The following is a 27548-nucleotide window of genomic DNA, read 5'->3' as shown; positions in this document are numbered from 1 at the left end:
TGCTCTTTCCTGCCAAGGCAGGGGGTCGGACTAGATGATCTACCTAGGTCCCTTCCGACTCTAGCTACTATGAAACTATGAAACTATAACTATATACACACACATATATATACACACACATACAGATACATATACACATATATATACACACATACACACACACATATACACGTATATACACACACATATATATACACACACATACAGATACATATACACATATATATACACACACACACACACATATATACACATGCACATATACACACACACATACACACATATATATACACACACACATACACACACACACACACACATGAATATACACATACACACATATATATCAGCAGCTCACAGCACTCTTCAGGGAGGTGGGGAGAGCGTCTCAACCTCATACAACGTGGATTCCCGGAAAGCTCCAGGCACCTGGGCACTTCAGCGGTAGCAATAGCAGGGTTTGCTCCGTAACAGCCCCAAAGTCACCCATTTCACCTGCCTTTGGCCCTTTAAACGTAGCCTGACTCCTTCCCACCGGAGCTGCGGCGCCAGTGAAGGCACGCAGGCATTCCCAGCTGCTGCAAATGGATTTATTCCCCTTGCTATGGTCAACCCAACTGGCCACAGCATCAGAGAGAAGCAGCCTTTTGATTCGGTTCCCTGGACTCACTTGAAACCCTTTCTCCCGCACGCCCACTGTAACATCTGCCCAGACTCCCGAAAGGCTCTCCAAGACCACATTCCCAGTCTTCAAGGAGTCCTGCTCCGGAGAGCGCTAAGCGCTGCTGCCTGTAACCTTGGTCAAGGCCTTCAGTGGTCCCACCCAGCGCAAACAAGGCCGGCGGGCCACCCCTTCCATATCCAGAAGAGAGGTGTCAGGCCAAAAAGGAAGCGGAGTAAAGGTGCTGCTGTCACAACCCAGAAACGTCACGTCCTGTAGACGCAGCGCTGGAGGTGTCCAGGGACCTGAATAACAAGGGACCCCAATCCTCGCCCCTGCCTGGATGCTCCCCAGCTCATGTCAAAGCTGGCAGCAGCTCGCACAGATCATGCGTTTGCCCCCAAATGCCAGGCTTGCCCCTCTCACGCCAGTCAACCCACGAGTGAGAACAGACATGCATCTAACCCACTTCACCTTCTGCTACCACCACTCAGCGACAGCCGGAGGAAGCCCATGTAAAGCGTTACAGACCCCCCCCAGGCATTCAAGCCGGGGGGATCATCTAATTCTTGCCCTCCTCCACATTTACCCCTGGACGCTGCAGCCCCAAAGCGGCCCCTTTGTTCCCCGCCAGGGCTGGGTGGAGGGAGCACAGAGGCGAGCGGGTCTTGACAGCAGCAAGCATGCCTCAAAGTCCAAGGGGCGGAAATAAGCTGCGGACAGACTCCTGCGGCAACAAGAGGCATTCCTGAAGCTGCCTGGCCTGTTCCCTCTCCCTGACCTGACATGGTGCAAGAGCGGAGACTCGACCTTAATTACCTCCCTTTTCACAAGCTCCTAATGATAGCCCGGAGCAAGGGGCTGACCCCAAAGGGAGGGCACCAGCTTGTTCTTTCTCTGTTTGCTTTTTAGGAGATTGCCATGAAACACTGAAGGAATCCAAGTTCAGGTCTCTCTCTCTGATCAGGTTAAAAGTCCACAGGGGACACTTTCCTGCCATGGACTTTAGCCTCCTACCCAAGCAGTTTCTGTTGACGGCACACGCGGAAAAAGGGACCAGCCATACTAAAAGAAACAGCTGGCAGCAGTTTGGGGGTGTTACCAGGGCCGAATCCAACCACCCCGACATGAGTTTAAACCCTATAGGGCTACTAAATGAAGCGCTGGGTGACATCCTGGCCTAGGGGACCAGCAAAGGCATCCAGTGGGAGCTTTAAATCTCAAAACCCACAAAGCCAGAAAGGGCTGCCGGGCTCCCCTCATCCGGCCTGCTGCACGCAGCTCTCCACGTCTCGCCAGCCCCGGTCCGGCATCGTCCTCTGCCCTTGGAAATCCCTGCAAGCTCTGCTGAAGCCAGGCACGCCAGCTGAAAACCTGGTCCCAAAAGTCAAGTCTGGATGGCTGCTCCACAGCTCTTGGAGAGCAAGTGTGAGGCCAGGGGCTGAATTTTGCTGCTGGCGGACACCTGTCCGCATCCCAAAAACCACTGGCGCAGAGTGCATCCCTCCCCACTATCCCTTACTGGAGGACCGAGCGGAGAGAAACGGCTGAGTTAGGAGATTCAATTTCTTTTCCGACCTTGGGGATACAGGTCCTCCATGGCAGGTTTGACTGGACACCGAGACTCATACCTGCCTGCCCCCTGCTTCCCACTGCCCCGAGCTGGGGATAGAAAAGAAGGCATTTCTCTCAAGGGTCATCAGTCTATCCCCTTCCACTGAGGTGACACACATGGTAAGAAGGAGCGAGTATTTACAATGTCGAAAGCATCTCCAAGCTCCATCTCTCTCCGCTTCCAAGCACACTGTACTCATAATACAATAATTGCAATGATGAATAGCCCAGAACAGCACTCCACTTCTACAGCTAACCAACAGGGCCAGGGAGGGATGGAAAGCCCTATTAACTCATATTCAAGACACACGCTGTATTTCACCCTTTTTTTCCCTCCAATGAAATATGCAATAAAAATTACAATAATAATTAGTCTTCTACGGAGCATTTCAGATCTCAGAGCATTACCAATTATTAATTACAGCCTCCCCATCCAAATCACTGTCTCGAAATTCGAGTCGGCAAATCACCGCGGGTCAATTGCATTTCCTAATTAGATAGATTCAAGCTTGAATCAATTGAGTCATCACCGCTGATTTTAATGGAGTTGTCCGGGCTTACACCACCCTCAGCCGCTGCAGAATTCGGTCTCTGTGACACGTTAAGCTCTGAACTGCTAAAATGTGAGGCCCCGCAGACTGTGCCGGGAGCCCACGCGAGGGCAGTTGCCCCTTGCTTTGGCAATCAAGACTCGGATTGCAAGGCATGACATCCTGCAGGTGTCCGTACTCGTAATTACACGGGCAGCGGTGCACTATTTTTATATGCTGGTGGACTCGTCACGACCTTATTCGTTTGCGAGGGCCTGTTCAGTCAGATGAATGCATTTTCTCAAACTGCATTTCCGTTTTCCTGTGTGCTTTGCTGTTAATTATCATCTAATTATCTACAGCGGGGTGTAGGGGCAGAGGAAGTGGTGTGCCCACTGTCACACGTGCAGTCAGGGCCTTGAATGGTGACCGGCATGGTTTGGGTCACCCTGCTCAGGTCCAGAGCGGTGCTTGCCAGAGACCATGCTCGCACGTGTGCCTCCCGTGCTGCAGACGTGTCAGGCCTCTGTGTCTCCCTCTTTATAGCATGGCAGCTCGGTCACAGCTGGCACCCCTTTACTGAGCTGCTCCCAGCAGCGAGTGGAAAAGCAGGCTGCCCAGGTGGTTTGTTACCTGGCCCTCAGCGTAGACCAGAGTAGCCTCAGGGTTGCTCTGACTCGCAACATCCCCAAACTAAGGATGCCCACAGCACCGTGCCCTCCAGCCAGGTCCCTGACATGTCCCCTCCTCTGAGGTATATAAATCTGCAAAAGGGGGCAACTGCACCCGCCAAAGCCTCAGCATGACTGAAACTCAGGCTCTTTGGGTGTTTCAGAGTAGCCGCTCCATGGCAGACAGAGAAGGCCACCGAGTCACATTGCATGTTCAGTCCTTTGAAAAGGAAGAATTAAAGTTTATTCAAGCGGGAGATGGGTGCGGACTTCTATATAGTCGCTGGATTTGTTGCAATCACCTGGCTATAAAGCCATTTCCTGCCCGTGCCTAGAGGCCTGAGAGCCCAGGCACAGCTCTCACCTAATGGCACTGGCCCCTTCCTGTAACACCTGCAGTGATGCTGCGAGTGCCCGAGCTGTGGCTGTCCAGAGTCGGGTAATGCAGCCAGCTGCAGCAGTGTCGGTGAAGCAGATGTGAGCACATCTGGAAAGTGGAAGCTCGAAGAAGGGGTGCAAGGGCTTGGGCACAGGAAGAAAACTGAAACAGAGGCCAAAAAAGCAGCATGAGCATGGTGTAAGCCTGGCATCAGCCACTAGCTGCTTTTATTTGGAGGACTGGACCTCAGAAACCGGTGACACACAAACCAGTCTGGCTGCTGGAAGTGAGGGTGAAACACAAGCGATCTGCATTTTTCAGCCCGCAAAGATGTTCCCACTGACGCCTTCTCCACTGACTGTTCTTCAGTCCTAATCCAGAACCGGCTGAGCAGGCACCTACTGGGGATGGTTTAGCATTAGTGAATCTATGCAGGAAACTGGGCCAGGTGACCCCCATGGTCCCTTCTCACCCTGTGGATCAATGATGCTCAACTGAACTCCCACGGTGGGATACGGCATTCTTCTCTCCCCAGCCTAACCTACTGAGCACTGCTGCAGTGTGTTGTCAAACAGGGCAATGCAGAATGGGCTGCATTTCTAGGATCAATGAACAGTGGTACAAATAGTCGCGGACATGAAAGCAGGCCCCCATTTTTCAGAAGAGCTTGAGGTACCCCGATTTTCAACGGGCTTATCTCCTTCCGAACACCCAATGCAGGGGCCAGCTGGGTGCATGCATGCACAATAGGTGCAAGGCTCACTGGAAAACCTGCAATAGTCCGAGACACTAAAAAAGACCAGTGCTGGCCTTCTACAACTACAGGAAGGCAAAAATAATTCCAGGGCTGCTAAAGAGCTGCTGCGGTAATGAACTGAGGAGTGCAACCATTAGTGCAAGGAGGGATCTCAGTAAAGGCTGCAAAGTGGCAGTAAATGGCTCATCAGTACATGTGCTAACACACCACTGAGCGCTGCTTCCAGAAGAGGTAAAACCTTAAAATGACACAAGTCTCAGTGACCCTAAAGCACATCATGAAGTCACTCAGCATCTCAGTGCATGGTACCCACCGGGGTTACAGTCCATAAAAGTGGGTGCTTGCATGAAGGTCCTGGCCCACCCCTTAAGCCTTTGATCTGAATTTCCCAGTTTGCCTGGACTGAGTTGTGTTTTCGGTGGCGGATAACAGGAGCCCACCCAATCAGTAACTTTTCTCCATACCACAGGCCCATTATCTTCCTTTCCTTTGAATGGGTGTTTGTCTAAGGCCTCTCTACATTTACAAATAATAGGCCTGTAGCCTGCTATCTCTGGTGGGGATCTTGCTGGGTCTCCCAAGGTAAGCAAGGTCAAGCCTCCTTCCTGCTTGAATGGGAGACCTCCCAGGAAAGCGCAGGTAGCAGGGATGCTGGTAGTTGCAAAGTCCTTTTTGTGTTGAGGCCTGGGATCAACCAATATGGTCCCCGTGACTTCAATAAAGCAAAGTTCGTGGATGCCAGAGCCCCTGGGTCCCTTCCCAGAGCAGCTGTGGTACTACCACCTACATCCTGCCTCCTCCATTCAGTCTGAGCATCCTCGGCTGCCCTCCAAATTATTCTGCTCTGTTAAACAGCTGCTACACCCACCTTCAGAGGTGGCTGCATCCCAGGAGGTGGGTACAAATCATCGGCAGGGAGCTTTTGGGGGGAAAACTGCTCTCTGCACGAAGGCACTGCGAGCAGGAGCTGGTGCAGCTCGCCTGCCCCATTTAGCACATGGAGTTTAGCTGAGGTGTGCAGAAAGCGTATGCCTGTAACAGGTTTATTCTTGTAACAGGAAGGCAGCCTGGGTGACATAAGCTTGTACAGGAAAGACATTCATATCTCACAGCACAGCTACATTTCCTCTGGATTTCTTTAACCTTTCACTCCACGCCTGATTTATGCCACACGCCAAGGCTGCATGTGTGTAACTCCACGGCGCTGCTCGTGATTTACACCGGCGTAGGTGACAGCAGGGCTGTGCCTTTCCTCCGGGAGCTTGGGAAGATCTTGGCAGGCATTCCCCACCCAAGACCCCATCCTCAGCAAGTCTTTGAAGAGTCCCCTTGGGTAGACGGAGAGTTAAGATGAGGATAAAATCCATTTCTGTTGCATCCTGTGTGCTGAGCCACTGTTTACTTTGGGGGAGAGCAAACAACGTGCGATGATATACAGCCAAGGGGATCTGCCTTCCTTGCATCTGGCTGGGGGGCAGTGGACAATGCTCCCGGAGCAGTTAACGGGGGACCTGGGGGAATGGTCTGATCAAGGGGAAATCAGAGCCTGAATTTTACCCTGCCTTGGAATGCAAACAAAGATGAAAGTGAGCCTGGACACAGGCAAACAGACAGCATCTGAAATAAAGGGCTAACTTCTGTGATGATTAGCAGAGGGAAACTCTGGATGCAACTGCAAGATGCCAGCCCGGTCCTCCCTGTGCCTGACGAAGGGAGTTTGTGCTCAAAAGTTTGCCAAAAACTTTTTTCCAACTTTTTGGTCGGTCTGAAGTTATCACATCTACCCCAAAAACCTGAACTACCTCCTCCGAATGGCAGATAAGTCCAAGGAGCTCAGAGGTCAAGAAGGAAGAGCAGAGACCTATAGCTCAGAAATGGGCTCAGACCACCAAGCAGTGTAGGACCCACTCCTCCCCTGTCAGAGCATGGGGGGCAATGGGCAGCACTGACATAAAGCAGCTGAAGTGAGCTCCCAGTGTCTTCGGTGGGAAATAATGCCAAGAAAAGAAACTTCAGAAGAAATCAAGGCCAGACCTCAGCTGGTGCAATCCAACCACAGGCTATCAGTTGCTGTTGAATGATCCCCAGTTACTCAGATCTGATCTACTGAGGTCAAAGGAGCTGGGGACTCAGCACATTCACTTGAAGAGCTGGCCAGTTTTCACCAGAGAAGGATTTGGCCCTTGGCCTGGTGCTCCGCTAAGCTCCCGAGTTCCCTGGACCCAGACACTGGGACCCAGCAACATTGCTTTGTTTTTACTGAATTTGGGGGTTGCACCATCATAGCGTGCGGTTTGAGATTCTCCATTTCCCCATCACGGCGGGTTTGTGGGGTTGGTCTCTTAATAGCAAAGACACGGCTGTTTCCAACCAAATGCAAAGCTATGCCAAATATCATGCCTAAATGCCTTGGCAGCACCCTGGGTCAGCGTGAGCACCGCCGCCTAGGAGGATGCACAACGCAGCCCGGCGGGTGGAGCCACGAAGTGCACAGCGGTGTAATTGGTACAGCAGGAGCCAGGGAGAGCTGGAAACACCCCTCGGTGCCAGAGAGAGCTCTGCGGTGGCAAAGAATGAGGAAGGGAGGGCCGGATCCTGGCTGCGACTCCAGGACTTTCACCTAGGGCCTCCTGGGTGGTAAGATTAGCTGCTGATTTCCATCCTTGGACGGATCTCAAGCATAAGGAGGAAAGCATGAGACAACATCAAGAAACACAGAAGCTTCCAGAGGAGCTTATGCGGGGTGGATAACATACCAGCATTATGGTTAAAAGCAATCCCTTAGCTCAGACAGGCATGCACGTGAGCCCAGCGGGAAACCAAATCTACCCAAGTATGTCTCCTCTGCTCAGTGCTCCCCAACAGATGCGTCCCAGGGATCGGATGAGGGTCTGTGACTGGTCAAAAACTGCAAATGGTCTGTGCGCTAGTAAGCCACACCGTGTTTGCAGCCCAAGTTGTCATCTTGCATATGGATCTGTACAGCTCCTAGCACAACGGGGCTCTGATCCATCGCTGCAGTTCCTTGGGGGTGCTGCTGCAACACAAAATAATTCATACTAAAGGACCACGCAGCAGCCCCCTCTCCCACCGAGGGGAAAACACTGCAGTGCAGCGTGGTGCCTTTGTCAGGCAGGGCTGCAGCCGAAAGCAAGCCGAGCTTAGTGCAAGCCTCCCTGCATAAGGCAGGTAGGAGCAGGAGCGGGGACCCCGTGGGCTGCATTGATTTGGGATGTTAACATCACGCCGCAGTCGGCCCTGAACTTCCAGCAGGTCCATTGATCTTGTTAGCTACAGTTTGCCGCTGATCACGTCTGCGCTGGGCTGGCATTCATATGGATGCGCGTGCTCCTCGCCCTCCCCCCCCAGAGTCCTACATACACAGGGTCAAATTCGTGCCTGACACACACGCACAGCCAGATGCATGGCCCCATTACCCACACGGTGTGAGACACGCATATACCCCCAGGGCCACAGTCACACGCTCTGCACCCCATCTTCGGCTAGGGTGCACCAGGTCTTGCTCCACTGCACTCTACAGATCTCCGTGTCTTTCCTCCAGCTGCTAGCCCAGAAGAAGAGGCAGCAAACCAAGCCAGCATCTTAAAACCCAATTTCCACTGGGCTGGGCATGCCACCACTAACTGCCACCCACTCCCCCAGCAGTCCCCGAGTCCTGAGCTGCAGCCGCAGCAGAAGGGAAATGAAGTCGCAAAGGTTATCGTTTGAATGTTTGACTGAGCATAAAAAATTCAGCCCAGAAAACAAACCAAAAAAAAAGGATAAACAAGAGGGATCAGAAGGACGAAGAGATGCTGTAAAAGGAATGACTCGCCTCCAAAATGGGTTTTCCGCTTCAAAAAATAAATAAATAAATAAACCCAACCAAGCCCTCCACAAACTGAACACATTCCAATTTCCTTAAAGAGTTCCCTAGAAAAATAAATGCCAGCTCCGCTGTAAAAGTTTATCTGCGTGCGTGCGTGCGTGCGCGTGTGTGCGGCTGCATCTGACTCTGGCATATAGATGTCATTATTTTCATGCATCTGCCTTACCCAATTTTATTTAGTTGCTTTCTGCACCATTTCATGTTCATTCTGCTGCTGAGCTAGACAATTGCTTTATAACTCTAGGGTGCAATTTCACTGTCTGTGAGCCACACGCGCGCGCGGGTTCTGTGCTGGGACACAACGGAGGATAACAGGCATGCTTTCCTTTCCCACCCCCTCCCACCTCCCGGCCAGAAGATTTTACTTTCCATTGCCTCTTAAAAGAAAAAAAAAAGTAAGAAAATTAAATTAAAATTCCAAGCCACCGTCCTTAATTCATTACGCTTCAAAAGGGGAGCGCTGAGAGCGGAGGGAGGTAGAAGGAGCTATAGTGAAGAAATTGGGAGGATGCATTCGAGAGCAATTTCCTCTCTCACGCTAGGCCAATTCAGAGGGGAAGAGACTGAGACATGCTGAAGGGCAACAACCCGGGGATTCGCATTTGATTTTTATGATCAATTGAACATCATGCTGGAATAAGCGCAGGTCAAATGCTCAGGCTGGATGGATATGAGGTGCCAGTGCCCGAAGTCTCAGCCAGGCTGCTGAAGACGTGCTGGACCTAAGACAGTTTGGATCTCCCTGGATGGTTTTGCCAAGCAGCTCCCCTTCTGCAGCCCTCAGCTAGGGTCTGGATGGGACACCCTGTTCCCATCATCATCCCTGGCTTTTCGGGAAGGCTCGCTATTGGTCCGTCGTTCTTATGCAACTCCACTGCTTCCCCGTTCGGGTCAGGATCCAGTACGAGAAGCCTTTCTTGGTTATACCACACTCCAAGGATCTCCTCTTGCCTGTCTGATGGGTTCTTCCTCACTCCCACACATTTCAAGTGACTAATACCCCATGACTCTTCATCCCCACAACTCTACACGCGGTCTCCAACGCTAGCGCACGAGACAGCCTTCTCCCATGCATTTCGCGGAATAGCCGAGCTTGAAACTGTCAGCTCCATCAACTCCCCATCTCACCTGGAGATGCCTCTCACCGCTCATGCCAAAGCCTTGCCATGCCTCCCAGTGCCATGAGTAGCCTCTAAAGGTGCATCGTGTTGACTCGGCCATGCCTTTGGGCAACACGGAGCCGCTCTACTTCCAATGCAGTTGCATCTGAGTGGCCCACAGAGCAAAAAAACTTTCTGGTTCAGCCCAAAATGGAATAACAGCCCAACACCTGAACCTAGCCAACGCGACTGCATCCACCCATCACATTCTTGGCAGCTCCGAATACAAAGGGACCTCTCTCTGCTGGCTCTTGTAAACCTCCAAGGGTGTGGACACTTCAGGGACGGAGTTTTCTCCTCTCCCTCCGCCCTTCCCCCCTACCCCTATTTTTCCTTTTAAAGTCTATAAATGCTAATAAAAAAGCCAAGGCTCTACAAAGAGAAAGAGACCATGAAAAGTAACAACCAGCTGGGAATCCCATTACCCTTTTTATTGGTCGCAAAAACCAGCACTGCACCTTTTATCTCTTCGCTCTGCAGCATTCACACAGCATTAGCTCAATACAAGGGAAAGGGTCACGGCTCAGATGAGACCCAAATCCAAATATGCAAACCATAAAGAAACCTGATCGCTAGCTGGGGCAGGGACCCCGTCCCAACACACTTGATTCGGCCCGTTCCTCCGTGCGTCCCTGCTAGCCCTAGCGAGCAACTAGCCAGAAAGGTCTCCGAAGGCAGGTTTCCTCCACTTGTGGCTGAAAAGAGGTTGAGATGAACCTACAAAAATCCCGTGACACCTGATTAACAGCACTTGCCTTCTCCCCAGGTATCGTCCAGGGCTTCTCTGCTCCATTAACTAACCAAAACAAGAGTGGGCTGACCACCAGCTCTGCAGCGGCCTCGTGAACCTGACTGTAGTGCGACCGAGTCTTTAAAAACGATGTCAGGCCCCAAAAATCAGGAAATTTTTTTTTTTAAAAATGGGGGTTTCCCAAATACAAATAACATTGGTTGGGGTTTTTTTTTTTCTTTTCCCTCCATGTATTGAGCCTTTAAGTGCCCCTTCGGGCAGAGGTTCACCGTGAGTGATGGAACTTGCTGTCGAGGAAAAAAAATGCAGCCTCACACGACTCCCCAAAAATCACACGACTCCAGAAGCCGGGTGCTTAAGCAATGCATCAGATACCAGGGGGACCACGATAAACTCATGAGAGCTGGCAGGATTGCCCATCCGGGCACCAAAATCCATTTATTTTCCCAACGATGCAGAGAAAAAGCTGGACTCGGACCCCAGTTATACCAATGTGTAGCTTTGCCTAGCTTGAGCTTATTCCTGCCTGCATACGAGTTCACAGTCAAAATCCACATGTGTCCGGGGTCCACTGAGGGGTCTAGAAACCTGATCGATACATGTCCGTGGACTTCAGCCAAGCTAAGGTGAGGAGCGGTCCATGACATTTTACTTGACGGTCTAAGAAGAGACTCATCTGTGCGGGACTTTGCAGGAGGGGTACAGCTGCGGGAAGGCAAATCTCAGAGCGTTCACCCTGATGCAGCAGAGGCAGCATTTAAAACGGGGCTCGAATAGCAGGCTGGCCTCTCTCGAGGGATAAACCTCGTTCCTCATCTCTTCCACTCAGCCTCCAAGGTCTCAGCCGTGACACTGGGCACAAAAGCTCCGCATCCCTGTGCCCACCTGCAGTGACCGGGCTGATGGGCAGGGGAAAAGCAAATGCTGCGATTTGTGACCACTATTGCTAGGGGAATTAAAAAAGACCAACCTGGTCCCAGCCACCACCAGACAAACCCAAGTCCCCGCGAGGCTGCTGAACTGATCTTCCTTTTACGCAGGTAAAGCAGCCGATGTACCGCCCAAGTCCTTGGAGTTTATCGCACGCTCCAAAAAGAAAACCAGAGTAAATGCTGAGATGAACCATCATGTCAATCAGGGGGAAAAAAATGGTTTCTGTTCAGTTTCTTTCTTAACCCCCCAAAAACCACATCCAAATGGACAGAAAGACCCGCTTCTGACACAATGGCATTTTCAAAATGTTTCGGCTGAAATTTTCCAGGTAGCTCAAGCTGCTGACTCAAGTGGGGAAATTTTGGAAAGTTTTTAAATTCTTATGTACGATTAGTCTTTCAAGTGCTTTGCCCGCCCTCGATGTCAAGAGGGCTTTGGGGAGAGACAACCGAGCCTCCCTCCCTCTCCGCTCTCCCTCCAGGCATCCGCTTTTCTTTGAGAAGCAGGAGGAGGGGGAGAGAATAAGAGACATGCAAAGAAAATGTCAGAAAGCTGCTTTTGTTTATGTGTGTCAAATGTTCAAAGTTATCCCACAGCCCAGCCTTTAAACGTAATAAAAGACGGCAACTACTGACAAAAACAATTAGAATAAAACCACCCAGGGAGCCTGCCCATTACTTCGTAGTTATGGTGAGGTTTAAAATCCACCTGGGCCTTTTAGGAAGCATTAGGGGAAACTCTCCGGCTGGGCTGGATCCTGCCTTGATAAACGGCCTCGTTCTGCAGAGCACCTTTCTATTCATGAAATCGCAGACCCCGGCCAGGAACGCAGGCTTGCGCCTAAGGAACTGGAGAGGTCTGGGTTTAATTACCGTGTCGACCTCAATCTCGGTGTGAGACTTAGGGCAAATCAGTTAATATGGCTGCACCTTAGGTTCCCTAGCTCCAGAATCGGCATACGGCGAGCTCCTTGCCACGCACGGTGCCGTGCCCAGGAAATGCGCTGAATCGACAACGATGGAGCCACAGAACGGGGAAGCAGAAGTCCTGCGAGGTCACCAACCAGCGCCCACTGCATTGCTTCATTCAGCCCAATTTGAAGTATACTGGCTGCCGAAAAGGCGAGCACAGCTTAGGACCGGAGTCAGGATTCCTGGCTCCGCCACTGCCCTACTTGCGTGGCCTTGGTCAAGTTCCTCAGATCTATGTTTGCACAGCATGGGGGGGCCCTGACGTATGCTGGGGTGTCTCGCCACTCCTCGAGTGTCAATAATATCTTCACTAACTTCCAGGCCAAGAACACATGCAAAATTTTGGGCTAACCATAAGCTCCAACAACTCCCCCAAAGAACCTTTCGGCCTCGAACTGAACGCCTGGAGGTGCCCAGCGTAGGAACCCGCTCCTGCCTCCCAAGGATGTAACACGAACCTAACGTTTGGAGAAGTCCACACCGCCCGCATGGGTCTCAGGGGTGGTGACACCCGCCGGAGCCTGGAGACCTGCTCTCCTCCCGCTACGTGCACGGCGCCGACCGTTTCTTGTGTTTGTTGATTTTTGTTCGCGGTGCCGTGAAAAAATTCAGACGGGTGGCAGAACCGCGGCCCAAGGGAATCCGCCCTCCCCTCCTCCCATAAAACAATACTCGGAGGAAAAGTATTTTTTAACCCATTTCTTCGAAAATATTTATCTTTGCATTCAAAGGTCTGTGGGACAAAGCTGGAGTATGTTTCTCCAGCGAGATGTTTTGATTCTCCTTTGCTTTGACAGGATCAAAATGCCAATAATAATATTTGCAGTGAATAACTAACATTCTGCGGCTTTCTCTCTCCCGCTCGCTTTTACATAAATAAAATGCCCTAAATAAGAGACGTGCAGATCCTGCTCTCAGAGAGTAAATATATGGAGTAGAGCCACCCGTAGAGCTGGCGCGGTTCTCTCCATCGCCTATAGCAGAGATCACGGTCCAGATCCAGGGGTCTTACAATCAGGAAAATACCTTTCCAGCTGGAAACCTTTTGCACGCGTCAAGCGTGGCCCGTTTGCCCGCGTCAAGCGTGGCCCGTTTGTATATGTAAAGCCAGAAGGCACTCGAATAGCGCTGTCCTGGGTTTTAACCTGAAAATCTCTCTCTCATGTTCCTCCAGGACCTGATCCTATGTCTCAGCAGCCCTCTCACAGAGATGCTGAGGACACCTCAAGTCCCTGGCGTTTACAGGGAAGCGCAAAAGCAATTACCGGCATCCAGAATGACACATTTTAGTTGCCGTTAGCAAAACAGCATTTTACAAGAACAAAAATTCGGTGAAATATCGGTTTCCTGGCTTTTGCCCCCTCAGCTAAATTCTCCCCTCCCCGCCCCCTTATATCCTATTTTCCCTTCTAACTTTCCTCTTTTTCTTTTGCCCTTTTTTAGTGGCAAAGAGAGAAAAAAGAAAGAAAGGGAGGAAACTAGGAAAAAACCAAGAAAGGAAAATCAAGGAAAAAAACAATTCCCCGGGTTGTGTGAAGCTGGCTCTTCTCCAGCGCTCAGAAAAAATCTTTTTAAATGGTCATCCTTTTTTTGTCATCTTTCTCCCACTGTTTATCAGGCCCGAGTCTCTGAAGTTAGGACTGGGCTGTTGTGTCGTCCCAGTCTCCAACCCGAGTCGGGCTGACGGCTCTCATCCAAGGTACCTTTGCACCTGTACAATGCAGCCTGCCACAAAGTTGTGCCCAAGGCCCAGGCTCAGCTGCACTGTGACCTGGGACCAGCTGGGCAGGGATGCAGATGCCCTCCAGAAGTCGGCGTGCTGCTCTCTGAGCTTGACCTTGCCAGCGTCTCGCCCACCCTCATCCCGTGCAAAACAAACCTAACTCACGTGTTACTTCTCGCTGCTTTTGATTCTGCAGTTTCTGGGACAGCCAGGTCTAAGGCCACATCCTGAGCAGCTGTCACTGTCCCTGGCAGAGCAGTTGAGTCGGGAAAAGCGACTTCATGAACACCGCCACCAAATGAACCGCCTGACTCGGTGACCCTGGGAAATGTGCAGCCTAGGATTTAATGACCAGCTCAAACGCTGTTTAACTGTTTCTTTCTTCGGACAGTTTGGCACTCGAGTGCGAGCTCCCTCTGTGCACCTGTTCCACAAAAGCAACTACGAGTACCTGGGATGGCTCGAGGGATCAACACATAGAGGATGAAAGCAGGCACCGGGGTGGTCACCAAGCAGAACAGACCAAGCCAAACAGAAAAAGAGATTCGTTTTGCATTTCTATTCTGCTTATCAAACTCTGCCTATCTTAGCACAACCCCAACTCATGCCGCACGTGTATCTGTAATCTCGCCCCACCAGACTCTGAGAGCGTGCACGATAACATCCTCTTGGTTTTCTCCTCCGGGGGCTTATGCAAGTGACTGGTCATTTAATGTCCTGTAAAAGCCGCGGCCGGCTACTGCGGAGGCCAATATGAAGAGGCCGTGCGGGGACGGGGAATGGAGAGACACACTCGGAGAGCTTCAGGATGGTTAGAAGATCCCGCCGCACGCTTTGGACTCCCTGAAGTTTCTTCCTGATGCGTCCCTTCAGCTCCCCGGACCGGAGAGAGAAATTAAATCACAGTATTTAAAGAACCTAGCTCCGGCCTCATGTATTCCTGTGACATCAGTGGGGTTATACAAGTCTAACCAAGGGCAGAATTTGGCCAGAAGCCTTTACTTATCCTCTTTAGGCCAAAGTCAGTCCCGGCGAGATTTCGATGGAGCTACACAGTAACTGAGACATGAATTTGGCCTTTTCCCAGCCTGCAAGCATCCAACTGAGGTCCCTACTGGTTTGCAGGGAATACAGGAACTGCACGATCTGATTTTCCATAATTCACCCTCGATTGCAACTGCCAGCTTCCCCGGCCATCGCTCGAGTTGCCAAAACGCTCTCGTGCTCCGCGGTTAGAAGTCAGTCACTTTCCCCTCCTTCGTACCAATCAGACCTCCAATAACGACAGACGCCCGCGCGGCCCGGCCAGACGCTCTGCAAAGACTTGGGGAGGTTTCTCCCCCTTTTTTTCCTAAGCCCCTTTTTTTGGGAATTCAGGCCGCTGTCCATAAAGGGAGCCAGTCCAAGACCCGTGACGCTCTCTGCTATCCTGCAAATACCGCAGTTTTTTTCTAAAGGGGGGTGACAAAACGCCCCCCCCCAATCAAGCTTGGAAATCTCTTGCATCCGCACGTAGCATCGCTCACGCGTGTGAAACAGCTCCAGAGAGCAGCTAAATCCTCCAGCAAACAATAAGGGCTTGCTTTTATTTCCCCCTTTTGCCTCATTGAGCTCGTGCTGCGATTTCCTTCCAATGTCCGACGAGGCCGACCCTCCCTGCTCTGCTGACAAGTGTGTCGCCAATGCCCGCAGCGGCAAATTATCCTACTTTTCCCCCCGCGGGTTTATACATCACCTGTTTGTCGTGTGCAAAATAAAAATCCCAACACAAATCACCAGCCTGCTTCCCCCACCCTCCCCCAAAATTCAAATCAAGGACTAATACCAAAACATGTAGTGAGTACATGCAGTTCTCAACTATAAAAACCTCTCCGGTACCACCAAAAACATTTATACAGATTTATGACCCCACGGAAAGCAAAAGCAGTTTCGACTTTGTCTTCACCAGGAGGATCAAAGGAAATATAAATAACATACCAAGCCGCAAATAAAATGAAGGTACGGGTGTAAAGATAGTGCCGTGGTATCAGCGGAAAAGGCTTTTCTGTATGGTTTCATTTGACCTGCCCCAAAATGAATCAGTCTGAGTGAACGCAGGGTGAGATTTTTCTGGGTGCCGAGCTGCAGAAGAGACGGTGCCACCCAGCACAGTAACGTCAGCCCAGCGGCATTTTTATCTCCCGACAAAATCAAGAGAGAGTCACAATAAAAATGCAATGGTTTTTAGCAATGCAGCAGCGTGTCTAGAGGGCCTTCGCGGAGCCCTGGCCCGGCTGATTCCAGTCTCCAAAATTCCCGTGCCCTGTGTTTTTTCCCCTTGCTTCTTGGTATTTGGCAGTAAATGAACAGAAACTTGCATTACATGTAATAGTGTGATAGTAAGCAATGCAGAGCGCGCCCATCGCAGCCACCCAAAAAAATCAGATTTGGACTACCACGCTCATCTCAACGCGTGGTGCTGCAGTTCACGTCAGATGCCTGGCGAGCCCTGGCATCCCGTGAATACCCTGGGACAACTTGCCAGCAGAGGAGGGCTGGAGTTGAGGTGAGTTGTAGCTAACTTTTTCTTTTTCCTTTTTTTTTTTCCAAATGCTGCACTCTGGGAAAAGTGCAAAGCCGCCACGCTTGTGCTGAAACGGAGACGCGGGGCGGCCTTTAGCCTGACAAGCCAAGACTTGACTCGGTCCCCGAGACGCTGGCAACCTCCAGCTGGAAATACATTTAAAAGACGCTGCAAAATAAGTAAATCAATCAAAACCAGGCCAGGCCGTCAGGTGCGGAGCGCTCCTGGCAGCCAGCAAAAACCAAGGCGGATGCCCCCGCCGTCCATCCACCTTCCAGATCCCAGCTTTGCTGTCAAGGCGTACGACGCGGGCACCTTTAACCTTACCGATTACATTTATCTCTGCCAGACTGCACACTGGAAATGCCTCCAGAGGCAGCGGGGAGGGCGAAAGGGGGGAAAGTACCGGGGGGGGCGGAAAAAAGAAAGGAGGGGACCAACCCCATCACTAAAGACAAGGGGGGAGGGAAAAATGAAATGTCCCAGGGGGACATCATGACACATGCAAAGCCAGCGCAACACAGAGCCGCTGCGGCCGTGTCTTGTGCGCTCGCCTCCAGCCAGGCACCTTGGAGCTGAGTCTCAGCCCCACTTCTCCAGACGGCTTCCCTGCTCTCCCTTCTCCGCCGGCTCTGCTCCGCTTCTGCCCGCCTTCCCCTCCACCCCCAGCAGCACTTTCTCCCACCCCCTCCCTGGAATCAGTAAAGACATAAAAGCCCCCACAACTCTCCCCCCTGCTCCTGTCCACCCTCCCCAGCTGGGCAGCAGCATAATCCGGGATTCCCAGCTTGCAAAACCCAGTGCAGCTCACTACAAATGCAGGCAAAGCCGGGAGGCTGGAAGAAAGTCCCCCCCTCCGCTGCCCTGCTCCGTCCAGCCAGGAAACTGCCACCAACTCCCAGCTGCTCCCTGCCCCGGGGCTGCTGCACCCCCAAACCCAGCACTTCCCCCTTCCCCTTCGCCCCCAGATTGGCAGGGGGATCGACGCCAAAAAAAAAAAGAAAAATCAAGGAAAAATAACCAAATATCAAGAAATAAAATTCCAGAAATTAAAAAATAAATCAAGGAAAGCTTTACAAAGCGACTCACCCAGTGGCAGGAAATGTTTGGTGTCCATCGCTGGTGTTTAACTCATGCCAGAGGCTGGGGGGACAATGGGGAAGCCCAAAAGGGGGAGGGAGAAATCAAAGCAAAAAAAAAAAAAAGAGAGAGAGAGGAAAAAATAAAAGAAGAAAGGATCAGAAGCAAGAGCTGGAAAGCAAAAGGCAAAGGGGGAAGAGAGCAGGACACACGCGCCTAGAAAATCCAGTGACAATGCGTGGAAGGCCAAGGCAGAGGGAGTTGTTTCAAACTCGCCCAACAATGTAACTAAAGTACTTGTGTCTGTGCGGCTCTCTATGCCAACTACAGGAGCTGAAATGCAAAGGGGACCCCGGCAGGGGGGAGCGGGACGGCCAACCCGCCAGCAGCGACAGCTGCCCCTGCCCCCAGCCCCGGGAAAGGGGCCGCGGCCCCGCCTGGTCCCCTCTGGCCTGGCACGGGGGTGGCGGCGGGGTGGGCATCCCCCCGAGGATGCCGCTGGCATGGCTCAGGCTCCCGACAAGCCCCAGGACAGCAGGCAGCGGCCCAGGCGGGCGGCGCGCCCTGCAGATGTGAAGAAAGGATTAGGGAAAGGATAAAGGAGAAGATTATCAAGGGAAAAGGTGGGCGAGGGGCCAAGATCGCAGACCCCTCTGTCCAGTTAGAGACCTAAGCGCCAGGGCAGGCGCGCGGGACAGGAGCAGATGGGGGCCGGTTGCAAGGGTATCAGGCAGTCCCGTCCAGTTTGCAGTCAGGTCGTCTCAAGCCCCGTCGTCCAGCCGGGGTGATGACTGTCCGCCCGGGTCCGGAGCCAGCAGCTAGCGAGGGATGGGGTTGGCATCTTATCTGCCCACCTGTGACCCCCCCAGCCCATCAAGCCCAGAGGCCCAGTTTGTAATGCCTGAGCCCGTCTTTCCCCCTGGACCTCACCGGCATGGCGCCACTATTTCGGTGGGACAACTCACGCGAGCGAAGGGCACGAGTGCCCATCAAGGCATTGCATGCTCGTGGGAATGCAGGGCTTTCCTGTTTGTCAGGAAGTTTTGGAAAACTCTCAGCCTTACAGGGAAAAACAATGGGTGCAGAAGTAGATAAGACACCCTGCGTTGTCCGTCCAGTGGTTATAGATATGCACGCACACACTAGAAACCCTGCTGACGTCCCAACGCAAGCCATGAAGCTTGAAGCGAAGGAAGGCACCAGGTCCTGCCAGCCTGTGAATTCGATCTCTAAGGGGTTTCAGTTTTGGGCAAAATCCAACTGCTCTTTGAAAACAGTTTATTTCATTTCCTGTAAACCATATACAAGTCAATAACTGTTTGCAGGGGCGTGCGGTTTAGCTGAGAACTCACATACCCACGTGCCACTGTCACAGCCTTTCAGGTGCAAACTCCCCTCTGCTTTTAACTGTGTCTGCGCCGTGCGCCTGCTAGCCAGCTCCCAGAAAGGATGCTCAGCCCTTCCAGCACATGTATGAGCGGCTGGATGGACCAAAAGCACTTTGCTCTGCGTTATGCGTGTTAAATATCATACTGACCCCTTCCACGGAGGGCCACAGAGCGTATACCAAGTAGGCTTATTCCAGGGGCTGCAATCACTCGCAGGCTGTGGGGACACAGGCATGCAATGAGTGACATGAGAGCACACAAAGCCCAAAATGACAGAGAACAGCTGCTTTGTCTGAACTCAGGCACACTCACACCGATGCGTTGGGTGGGACGTGGTCTGTGAAAGCACCACAGAGATCTGAATCCAGGACCCCCAACCCACCTGCCCAGTTTTCGTGCAACAGAGGAGAGTACTCAGAGGAGGGAGGCTCTGTGTGGGAAGGACCGTATGATCCAGCCCTCGCTCGGTGAGGAAAATTTGCTTAATATACAAGTCATAAAATCATAGAAAATGAAGATTGGAAGGGATCTCAGGAGGCCACATCTACTCCAACCCCCTGCTCCAAGCAGGACCAGCCCCAACTACATCATCCCAGCCAGGGCTTTGTTGAGCTGGGCCTTAAAAACCTCCAAGGATGGAGAGTCCACCACCTCTCCAAGTAGCCTGGCCCAGTGCTTCACCTCCCTCCTGGTGAGCAAGTTTTTGCTAATATCCAACCTCAACTTTCCTTGCTGCAGCTTGAGCCCATTGCTCCTTGTCCTGTCGCCTGTCCCCACCAAGACCAGTCCAGCTCCATCCTCTTTGCAACCCCCTGCAGGGAGCTGAAGGCTGCTATTAAATCCAGCCTCAATCTTCTCTTCTTCCCACTAAAACGAAATAAATTCAGTCCCCTCAGCCTCTCCTCATTAGGCATGTGCCCCAGACTACAAACCATTTTCACTGCTGTGGGTGGTGCCACTGCCTGTCCACCTGCCTATCACCCTTGGCACCCTGCTTTCTGTCCGTCTACCCTGTGCCCATCATTGTGGTATTTGAGTCTCTCTAAGTCAGGATAAGGAAGGGCCAAGTTAATTTACAAGTCCAGCAAAGTCTCCAGTGGGCTTGTGTCCAGGGCAGGGACTTGCCCCCCCTCTGTGCAGAGTAGGGTGGGGGTTGAAATCACAGCCATGCAGTCACATATGGGGCAGAGACCTGCCGAACCCCAGCAGCATCCCCACCCAGACAGCTCTAGAAGAACATCCTCCCCCTCCTTCTCCTGCCCAACAAGTAATAGCAACACCTTACAATTCATCAGCTTTAATTACAGCAGGAATTAAAAATACCAACAGGCCCCCTTCCATGTCAGAAGCAAACAGCTGCAAAGTGACACTCATTCAGAAGTTAAAGCAAAGTCAAGTACCTCAATCCTTTTTATCCTCTGCTCCTGTAATTTAAGCATGCCCAAACAGATTTTGGTACGTGTGTGTTTATAACCAGTAACTTCATTTGCTCCCGGGCTGGGACTTTGCATGCCAAGTTTCATCTCCAAGTCAGTTTTTTATGGCTGAGTTATTTTAACTCCTGGGAAAAAAATTATAAATGGGTGGTAGGGTGTTAGAGAAACTCAAGTTCAATGCCTCTGTCTGCTGGCGGCTGTTGGAAAGTCAGTGATTAAGCATGTGCATGTGTTCAACACCCAGCCATGCAAAAGCAGAGATCAATTTAAATAAATCTGAAGTAAGTTATAATCAATTGTGTCTCCATGCACTAATATAACAAGGGTTAAACTAATTTATATGGCCAATGAACCCCTGGCCTTCTTTGGAGCGATGAAGGAAAATGTGTGTGACTACAGATAGATTCAAATTTCCCTTTCGCTGAAAGCACCATTCCAGTCAAAAGGGGTCACGGCGATGCAAGAGAAAGAGAAATCTGAACCAGTGTGAATTTGCATGTGTCCGTGTAGATGGATGGAGGGACAAAGCGGGAATAATGGGCCAAACCATTGGCTGGCATCAGTAAGATTCATCACCATCACACAGCAGCTGAGGATCCGGTCCCAAACTTCATCCCAAAGCAGAGAGCATATGCACACACACAATGTACACGGATCATTAGACTCCCTACCGAAAATACACCTTCGCAGGCTAGAAAATATGGAACTACCGTAACTCGTGTATTTCACGCTCCCCTCCTGCCAAGCTGTTAAGATCAAATTAAATTTCTCCCTAACCAGCCTGTAAGAATTCGTGTTAAATGTGGATCCAAATGTTAATTGCAGTGACGAGCACAGGCCTAATCCTGCACGTTTTACTCGGGTGAAACTCCCAGAGCAGGCAATGGGACTTTGGCCCCTGAATGAGACAGCTGGATGAGGTCCCTGTATTTGCATCTCTCTAGGATGCCAGAAGGTATCGGGGATATTTCTCTAGTTACAGACCTTTTTTTTTTAACCCTCACCTGTGAATTTTAATGTGCCTATTACTTTAATAAGCTCCACCAGGTCCCTGCGCACCACACTGAACTCTGGCTTTGTATTTCTTAGGGGAGGACTTAAATAATTTAAAAAATAAGCTCACTTTTCTAAAATAATTTAAAAAATAAGCTCGCTTTTCTAGGTCTTTGGCTTGTACGTCTGCTTGGCGCTGGGGCGTCTCGATGCTCTGACAGGGCGCAAGAGGAAGCTGGCCTCTCACATACGGCCGGCACTGCTTGCTATCTTTGCCCCTTCTTGGCTCTCTCCTAAATAACTCGAACGTCAGAAGCCGCAAGGATCACATACCGCAGAATAACAGCTCCTACAGTGGCTCTTTGCTTATGGTTAGGAACATCTTGTTCACCAACAAAGTGAGGGAAATGCATTCTCCCGCTGTGCTTAGCTGCGAAACCTTGCAATGGCTGAGGACGGGATCAGTAGATGCAACCCTACCTGGCACAAACTCTCTGCTCTCTTGCCTCTCTCTATGTTCTTGATATTTAGGGTAAAATTCAAAAGAGGGATTGGGTGTCCAGATCAATCAGGTGGCTTTGAACAGTGCAAGACGCTCGGGTGTCTTGAACATGAGAAAAGATGGTATTTTCCTTAGCAGGATGGAGGCGAACTAATCTATAACCCTGTCGGAGCAAAATCAGAACCTGGGGTCGTTCTACCCTGTCCTACGTCCTGGTGACAAGCTGGCTCTCCCTGCGGGGAAAAAAGCAGCAAAAGAGAGAACAAATATATAAAGTCTCCCTGGGAAGAACCTGGTGTGGGGTCGTCTCATTTATGGAAATTATTCTGGTTTCAAAGATTTCTGTGGGGTAGTACTCATCAAGATGAGGGCAGAATTTGCTGGGTTGCTAGAACTGGCCCTCTGCCATAGCTGCCCAAGGTAAACTGTGCTCGGAAAGGCATCCTTCTGGTTTCTTCTCATCACAATGGGGCAAATACCTTGCCGAGGCAAGACCAGTACTGCTCGAAGGTGTAGAGCTCTACAAACGACCCAGAAACAAAACGCAGCAGACAGTGAGATGACTGCCTTTCGACAGAGGCCCCCCAAGCAGCTTTCATCTGTAGCTACCATCAGGGCATTTCCAGCCACCAGTCCAGATCTCATCTGCAACTAGATCCTTGTTGTCCCGCAGAAGGTAATGGGGTTGTAAAGGCCTTTGCCCAGAGTTGGTCCCATTGCCTTTAAAATGGACCCCATTATTCTGTCCAGAAAAACAGAAGGTATCTAGAAACTCCTCCAATTAACCTTCAGCAACAAAAGGTACCCCAGAGACCCTCGCACTTGTAGCAGACCCCAGTTATCAAACTGAATGGGCTTCCATCAGTCCATTGCATCCTTCTTTCTAGACCCCTTAGACCCATGCAGTACAGCAAAGTACCAGCTGTGCTGGGGTGCCGTATCTAGAACATCTGCTTGCCTTCCCCCACATTTTCTGTCTTATCTAAGGGGTAGGGTCTCCAAGGCACGGCATTTATCACACTGTCTGTCTGCACAGCACCCAGCGCAGTCCCTGGATATTAGCTAGCTGGAGTGTCTAGGCTGTATGTAATACCAGTAATAAATGATACTAATAAACTCTGATGTCTACTAAATCCAGTGTCTGGTTCCTATAAGAGGTGTTGTTAATGCGAAAGGAAAAAAAAAGAAGAAGAAAGCAAGCAACCATCTTAAAGTCATTTCCATAAGCCTCCTAGATTCAAAGTTATCGTCTTGTTTTTTTCCCAGAACCATTTAACAGGCAGACGATGTTTGTTTAGAAAGCAAAATGTACATGATTAATTTGATCTGTCTGACTCTGGGAACCACATTCCCACGATGGACATGGGCAGAGACACTGCGCTCTCCTCCGTTTTGGAAACAGTTCGGTCTGAAGAACAAGGCAATGCGAGAGGCATTGTGCTGAATGGTAGCTGCTGAGCGTGGGATGTCAAATGATGGTTATAGTCTTTATTATAACCTCGAAGCTATAAAGAGGCATTTGTCCTTGTCTGTCTATTCCTCGATGGTCAAAGGGTTCAAACAGATCTGGGGAGTCAGGGCTCCTGGTTGGGGACAGGATGGCCTCAGATAAGTCTCCTAACTTCTGCATCCGGGTTCCTCTCCCCGGTAAAACCAGGCTGACACGACTCTAGCAGGAGTGGGAGCTGTGCAGATTAGCTAACTGACAATCACTTGCTTGGACAACCTTGCAAAAAGATTGGGAGTCAACATGAGCCCGATCTGTTCCTACCTCTTACAAGAGCTGGGGATCCATCTCTAGGTCTGATTGTCCACGCCAGACGTCACCCATCTGGAGAGAAAGGAATGCTCACTCACCAAAACCTGAATGTGATGCTGGAAACATCAGCTTCCCTCAGCCTTCTGGGGAAAGCATTTGGGGCATCGCTTTCCCAGCTCATCAGCGGGGGTAAATCGGCCAGGCCAATGAAGCAACGTTAATTCACTGCGCCAGAAGACCTGATCCTGTGATGTCCGAACCCCTTGTTTCACTAGCAGATCCTGCAACAAGGCCTGAACCTCAGCTGGTGTTAATTTGCTTATTGGAAAGGAAGTCAATCAAGCTACACTGAGACATACCCGCTGAGCATTTGCCCCAGCCTGCTTCACTGTTGCTTTCTCTTCCAGCCTTTTCCTCCTCTCTGCATACGAAACACTTTGCAAATGAAGTGTGAAGATAATATGCTTTATCGGGGGCATTTATTACCAACGATTGTTGTATAAATCTCTCCCCATACACATACATATACATAAGGTGTATATAAATATGCAGCCAGTATTCAGCAGAACCCATAGCCTTTTTCAACGATGTCAATGCAGCCCCTATAAAGATAGTGGGAAATGATTCATAATATTTATATGACAGACATGATATGAACCGTAATAGCCTGTTGGGATTGAGACTATCCATAGGTCTCTGTCAGCCGCAAATGTGATTTAAATATTATATATGTGGCAACTGTAGCATTAGTAATATGATAGCTGTTATTGATAGTGGTCATAAAATGCAGTAGTTTTGCACTGAAGAATGTGAAAAATAATCTAGTGGTTTGCCTAATGGTCTTCCCAGCAATGCATTGAAAGAAACTATACTTTCAAAAGGCTCTTCTCCCCCCCACCACACACATACACACGTTGCCATCAAGTTCTATCAGATTACTGCCAGGGTCATATTTTATTCTGCTGATGTCAGTTTGTGGCATCCCAGCTGAGCAGCCCCTCTCAGCGTGACTGCAGCTGGCTGCACAAAGTTTGCAAAAGCACAGAAGATCTCCGAGGACTTCCCTCCCTGGCAAGGAAGTGTGTGGGCAAGGTTATAGAGAGGTTACCTTTGTGCAGTTGTGAGTGGATGTGGGCGACAAGGTGTTGAGTGGGCAGGCGAGTTGTCTGGGTCACACACAACAAAGGGGAGGGAAGGATCTGTCTCAGGGAGCAATGCAAAACCTAAGGAGGTCTGTCCATCTGGGCTTAAACAGCCCCCAGCATAAGAGGGGAGTGGGCTGCTTACCCCCAGTCCAACCCGGCTCTGGGGCAGACGTGCACAGATGAGAGGAGTGGGCGTCAGGGGGTCCTGTTCCCGTTGCAACTCCCCGTCGGAGAGGAAATTTGCCCGGGTGTAAGCAGGTGTGTAGATGATGTCTCCCAACCCTTCATGTTGCCGGGCGAGATCTGTGCCAGCCCCACGTGGTCCAGAGTGGAGAAGGGCAAAGGAGAGAGGAGCTGAGATTACACGGATCTCATGATATTTGCACCCTGCCAATATTACCATCTATAGCCTTGCAGAGGCGTCCAAAAGGGCAGAGCAGCCACCCACCTTGCCTCTGGGTTGCCAGGCTGTGTTTCATGCCCCTGACATTTCCCTTCCGGAAACCCGGCTGTCCTGTCCGGCGAAGCAGCTTTCAGGCAAATCTACACATCCCGGTGGGACTGTCTTCAAAATGGGCCCAGGTGGGAGTCAGTGGCTGGAGATCTCTGCAAGGGGCAGCAGGTACCACTAGCAGCAATGAAACTCTGCTGGCTGTCTTGAAAACCCAGCCCTTGCTATTAGTCCTCCCCCAGCTGCCCATCCTGCCCACATCTCTGTTCCCAGCCTTTCCTGCAAGGAAGTTAGAGGTCCGTCTGGAAAACCACTAGGATCCATGAATGTCTGACGAATTGCTCAGTCATTAATTACAACAGGCTCTTGCTTTTCTTATTAATAGGGGGCTCCTCTCTGCATGGGGAACTCAGTCTGGCTGGGCTGAAGGCACCTCGCCGGGAGAAGGACGCTGCTCTTGCATGTAAACCGGTTGGAGGGGCTGGGCTGAAAGACTGCTTGGAACAACAGCAGCGAAGCCCTGGGAGATTTCAGGAGGTCATTTTTATTCAGTCAGTCGCTCTTTAAAAATGTAAAGGGTAGGAGCGAGAGCAAGCGCCAAGGGAGACCTCCACTGACCTAGATGCCTCTTTGGGGCGTAGCTGCGTCCCACCGAGAAAACATCTCCTTTCTTGCGAGGCTGGAGTGAGGGAAGTCCCAGCTTGTGGACCAAGTCACCTCACTGTCCCATTTGTACCACGCTCCCTTTCTTCCCACTCTTGGAAAGGTCTTGGGTGCAAAACCTGTTTCTGCTCTATGGGTGCGCAATGCCCATCATAACAGAGCTGTGACCCTGATTAGTGATTTGGGATGCAGTCCTACAAATCACATTAGTGATTTGTAGCAGTCCTACAAATCATGCTGGCAATTATTTTCTGTATACATATGCAATCATTTTCCCAGGGTATCTCCAAAAGTCTTGGGCACACATGATACTACTCTCCCTAATAGCATAGCCCCATTGGTTTTGATGGGACTTTGGCCTCTATAAACACAAAGTCCAAACTAAGGACACGTTTCATGCTTAGCGGTGGGATTTCTGGACATGTCTAAGGGGTTTAGGAGCACAGGTTCCAATGAAAGCCAATGGCAATCGCACTAATAGAAAGACAGAGTCATTTCACTGACGTCAGTGGAGTTGCTTTTGATAGCACCTGTGTGTCAGAGATTGGGTAGGAGAACAAGGACTGCAGGGTTTAACTCACAATGTTGAGGATATTGCTGCTATGAGGGGGGAGTCTATGAGCCAGGCACCACATTGCCTGTTACGCCCCTGATCCCATCACAGAGGATAAACCAAAGAAATGATATAGCCACCAAGCAAACCAGGACAAAGAACAGCTCAGCCCTCAAGTACATGGCCGTAGGAAATAAATGAACCAGAATTACATGACAAGAGCCTTGGAAAGGGCCCCAGTTGTAACCTAATCCTGAAACGCGCAGCCCCACTGCTGATCTCTCCTCCTCTCTCCTTCCTTGTGTCATGCTATCTTGCAGGCAGGACTATCACTTGCTAAGGGATTTCATTTGCAAAGGTTACATGTTAATATTTTAAAGCAAACAGGACATATATTTCAATTTAATGCAAAGCAACAGATTCTTAGGAGGCAGAACTGGGGCGGAAGGTGACAGAGATGTCTACAGATTTAGAAAGATACCAGGGGGGCTTGTTTTAAAAAATGAACAAGTGGGTCTCTCTGAATTCAAAGCAGCTAGGAAGGATAGAATAATACTTCCCCGAAAAGCACACCAGAACTGAGTCCCAGCCCTGTCCAGGAAAGTCCCGTGACAAAACTGGGCATGGGGCTGTCCTGAATCCTTGCCCAAGGCCATGCATGTCATGCTTTGTTTCATAAACATGGGACGTTTCATAAAAGATGGTGAGCCTATATTTAAGGCCTAATTGCAATTTCACGCCGCTTTTACGTTAGTGGTACTTCAGTCAATTGATTCCCATCTTATGCTACCGGGTGCAACCCAGAAGTAACCCCACTGAAGACAACGGGACTTCTTCTCCTGTCATTTGCACTAGCATAAATCAGGCGTTAACTCCGTTGAAATAAGTGGAATTGCACCAGTATAAAACCAGTGTGAGACAAGAATTACGCTGCTATAAAACCAGCATGCGATTACAATTGCCTTCAGTCGAGTTA

General features: G+C 50.6%; 1 protein-coding gene across 3 annotated transcripts in view; it reads right to left on the bottom strand.

The window, feature by feature from the left end:
* Window positions 1-23823, bottom strand: part of LOC109314000 (retinoic acid receptor RXR-alpha) — a 214891-nt gene extending 191068 nt beyond the window's left edge. For 2 of the 3 annotated variants that reach the window (XM_019540907.1, XM_019540908.1), the window contains exon 1: window positions 17692-17958. In XM_019540907.1, coding sequence (XP_019396452.1) covers window positions 17692-17719 — 28 coding nt within the window. In that variant the 5' untranslated portion in view covers window positions 17720-17958. Of the gene's footprint in view, window positions 1-17691; window positions 17959-23772 lie in introns of those variants that run through there. The other variant, XM_019540909.1, reaches the window with a different exon arrangement.
* Between the last annotated feature and the right edge of the window lie 3725 nt (window positions 23824-27548).

The sequence above is a fragment of the Crocodylus porosus genome, unplaced genomic scaffold (assembly GCF_001723895.1).
Source record: "Crocodylus porosus isolate Cpor-Errol unplaced genomic scaffold, CroPor_comp1, whole genome shotgun sequence".
In the NCBI taxonomy this organism is placed as follows: Eukaryota; Metazoa; Chordata; order Crocodylia; family Crocodylidae; genus Crocodylus; species Crocodylus porosus.
Note: the sequence above shows the minus strand (reverse complement) of the source record. Positions and strands in the feature narration are given on the sequence as shown.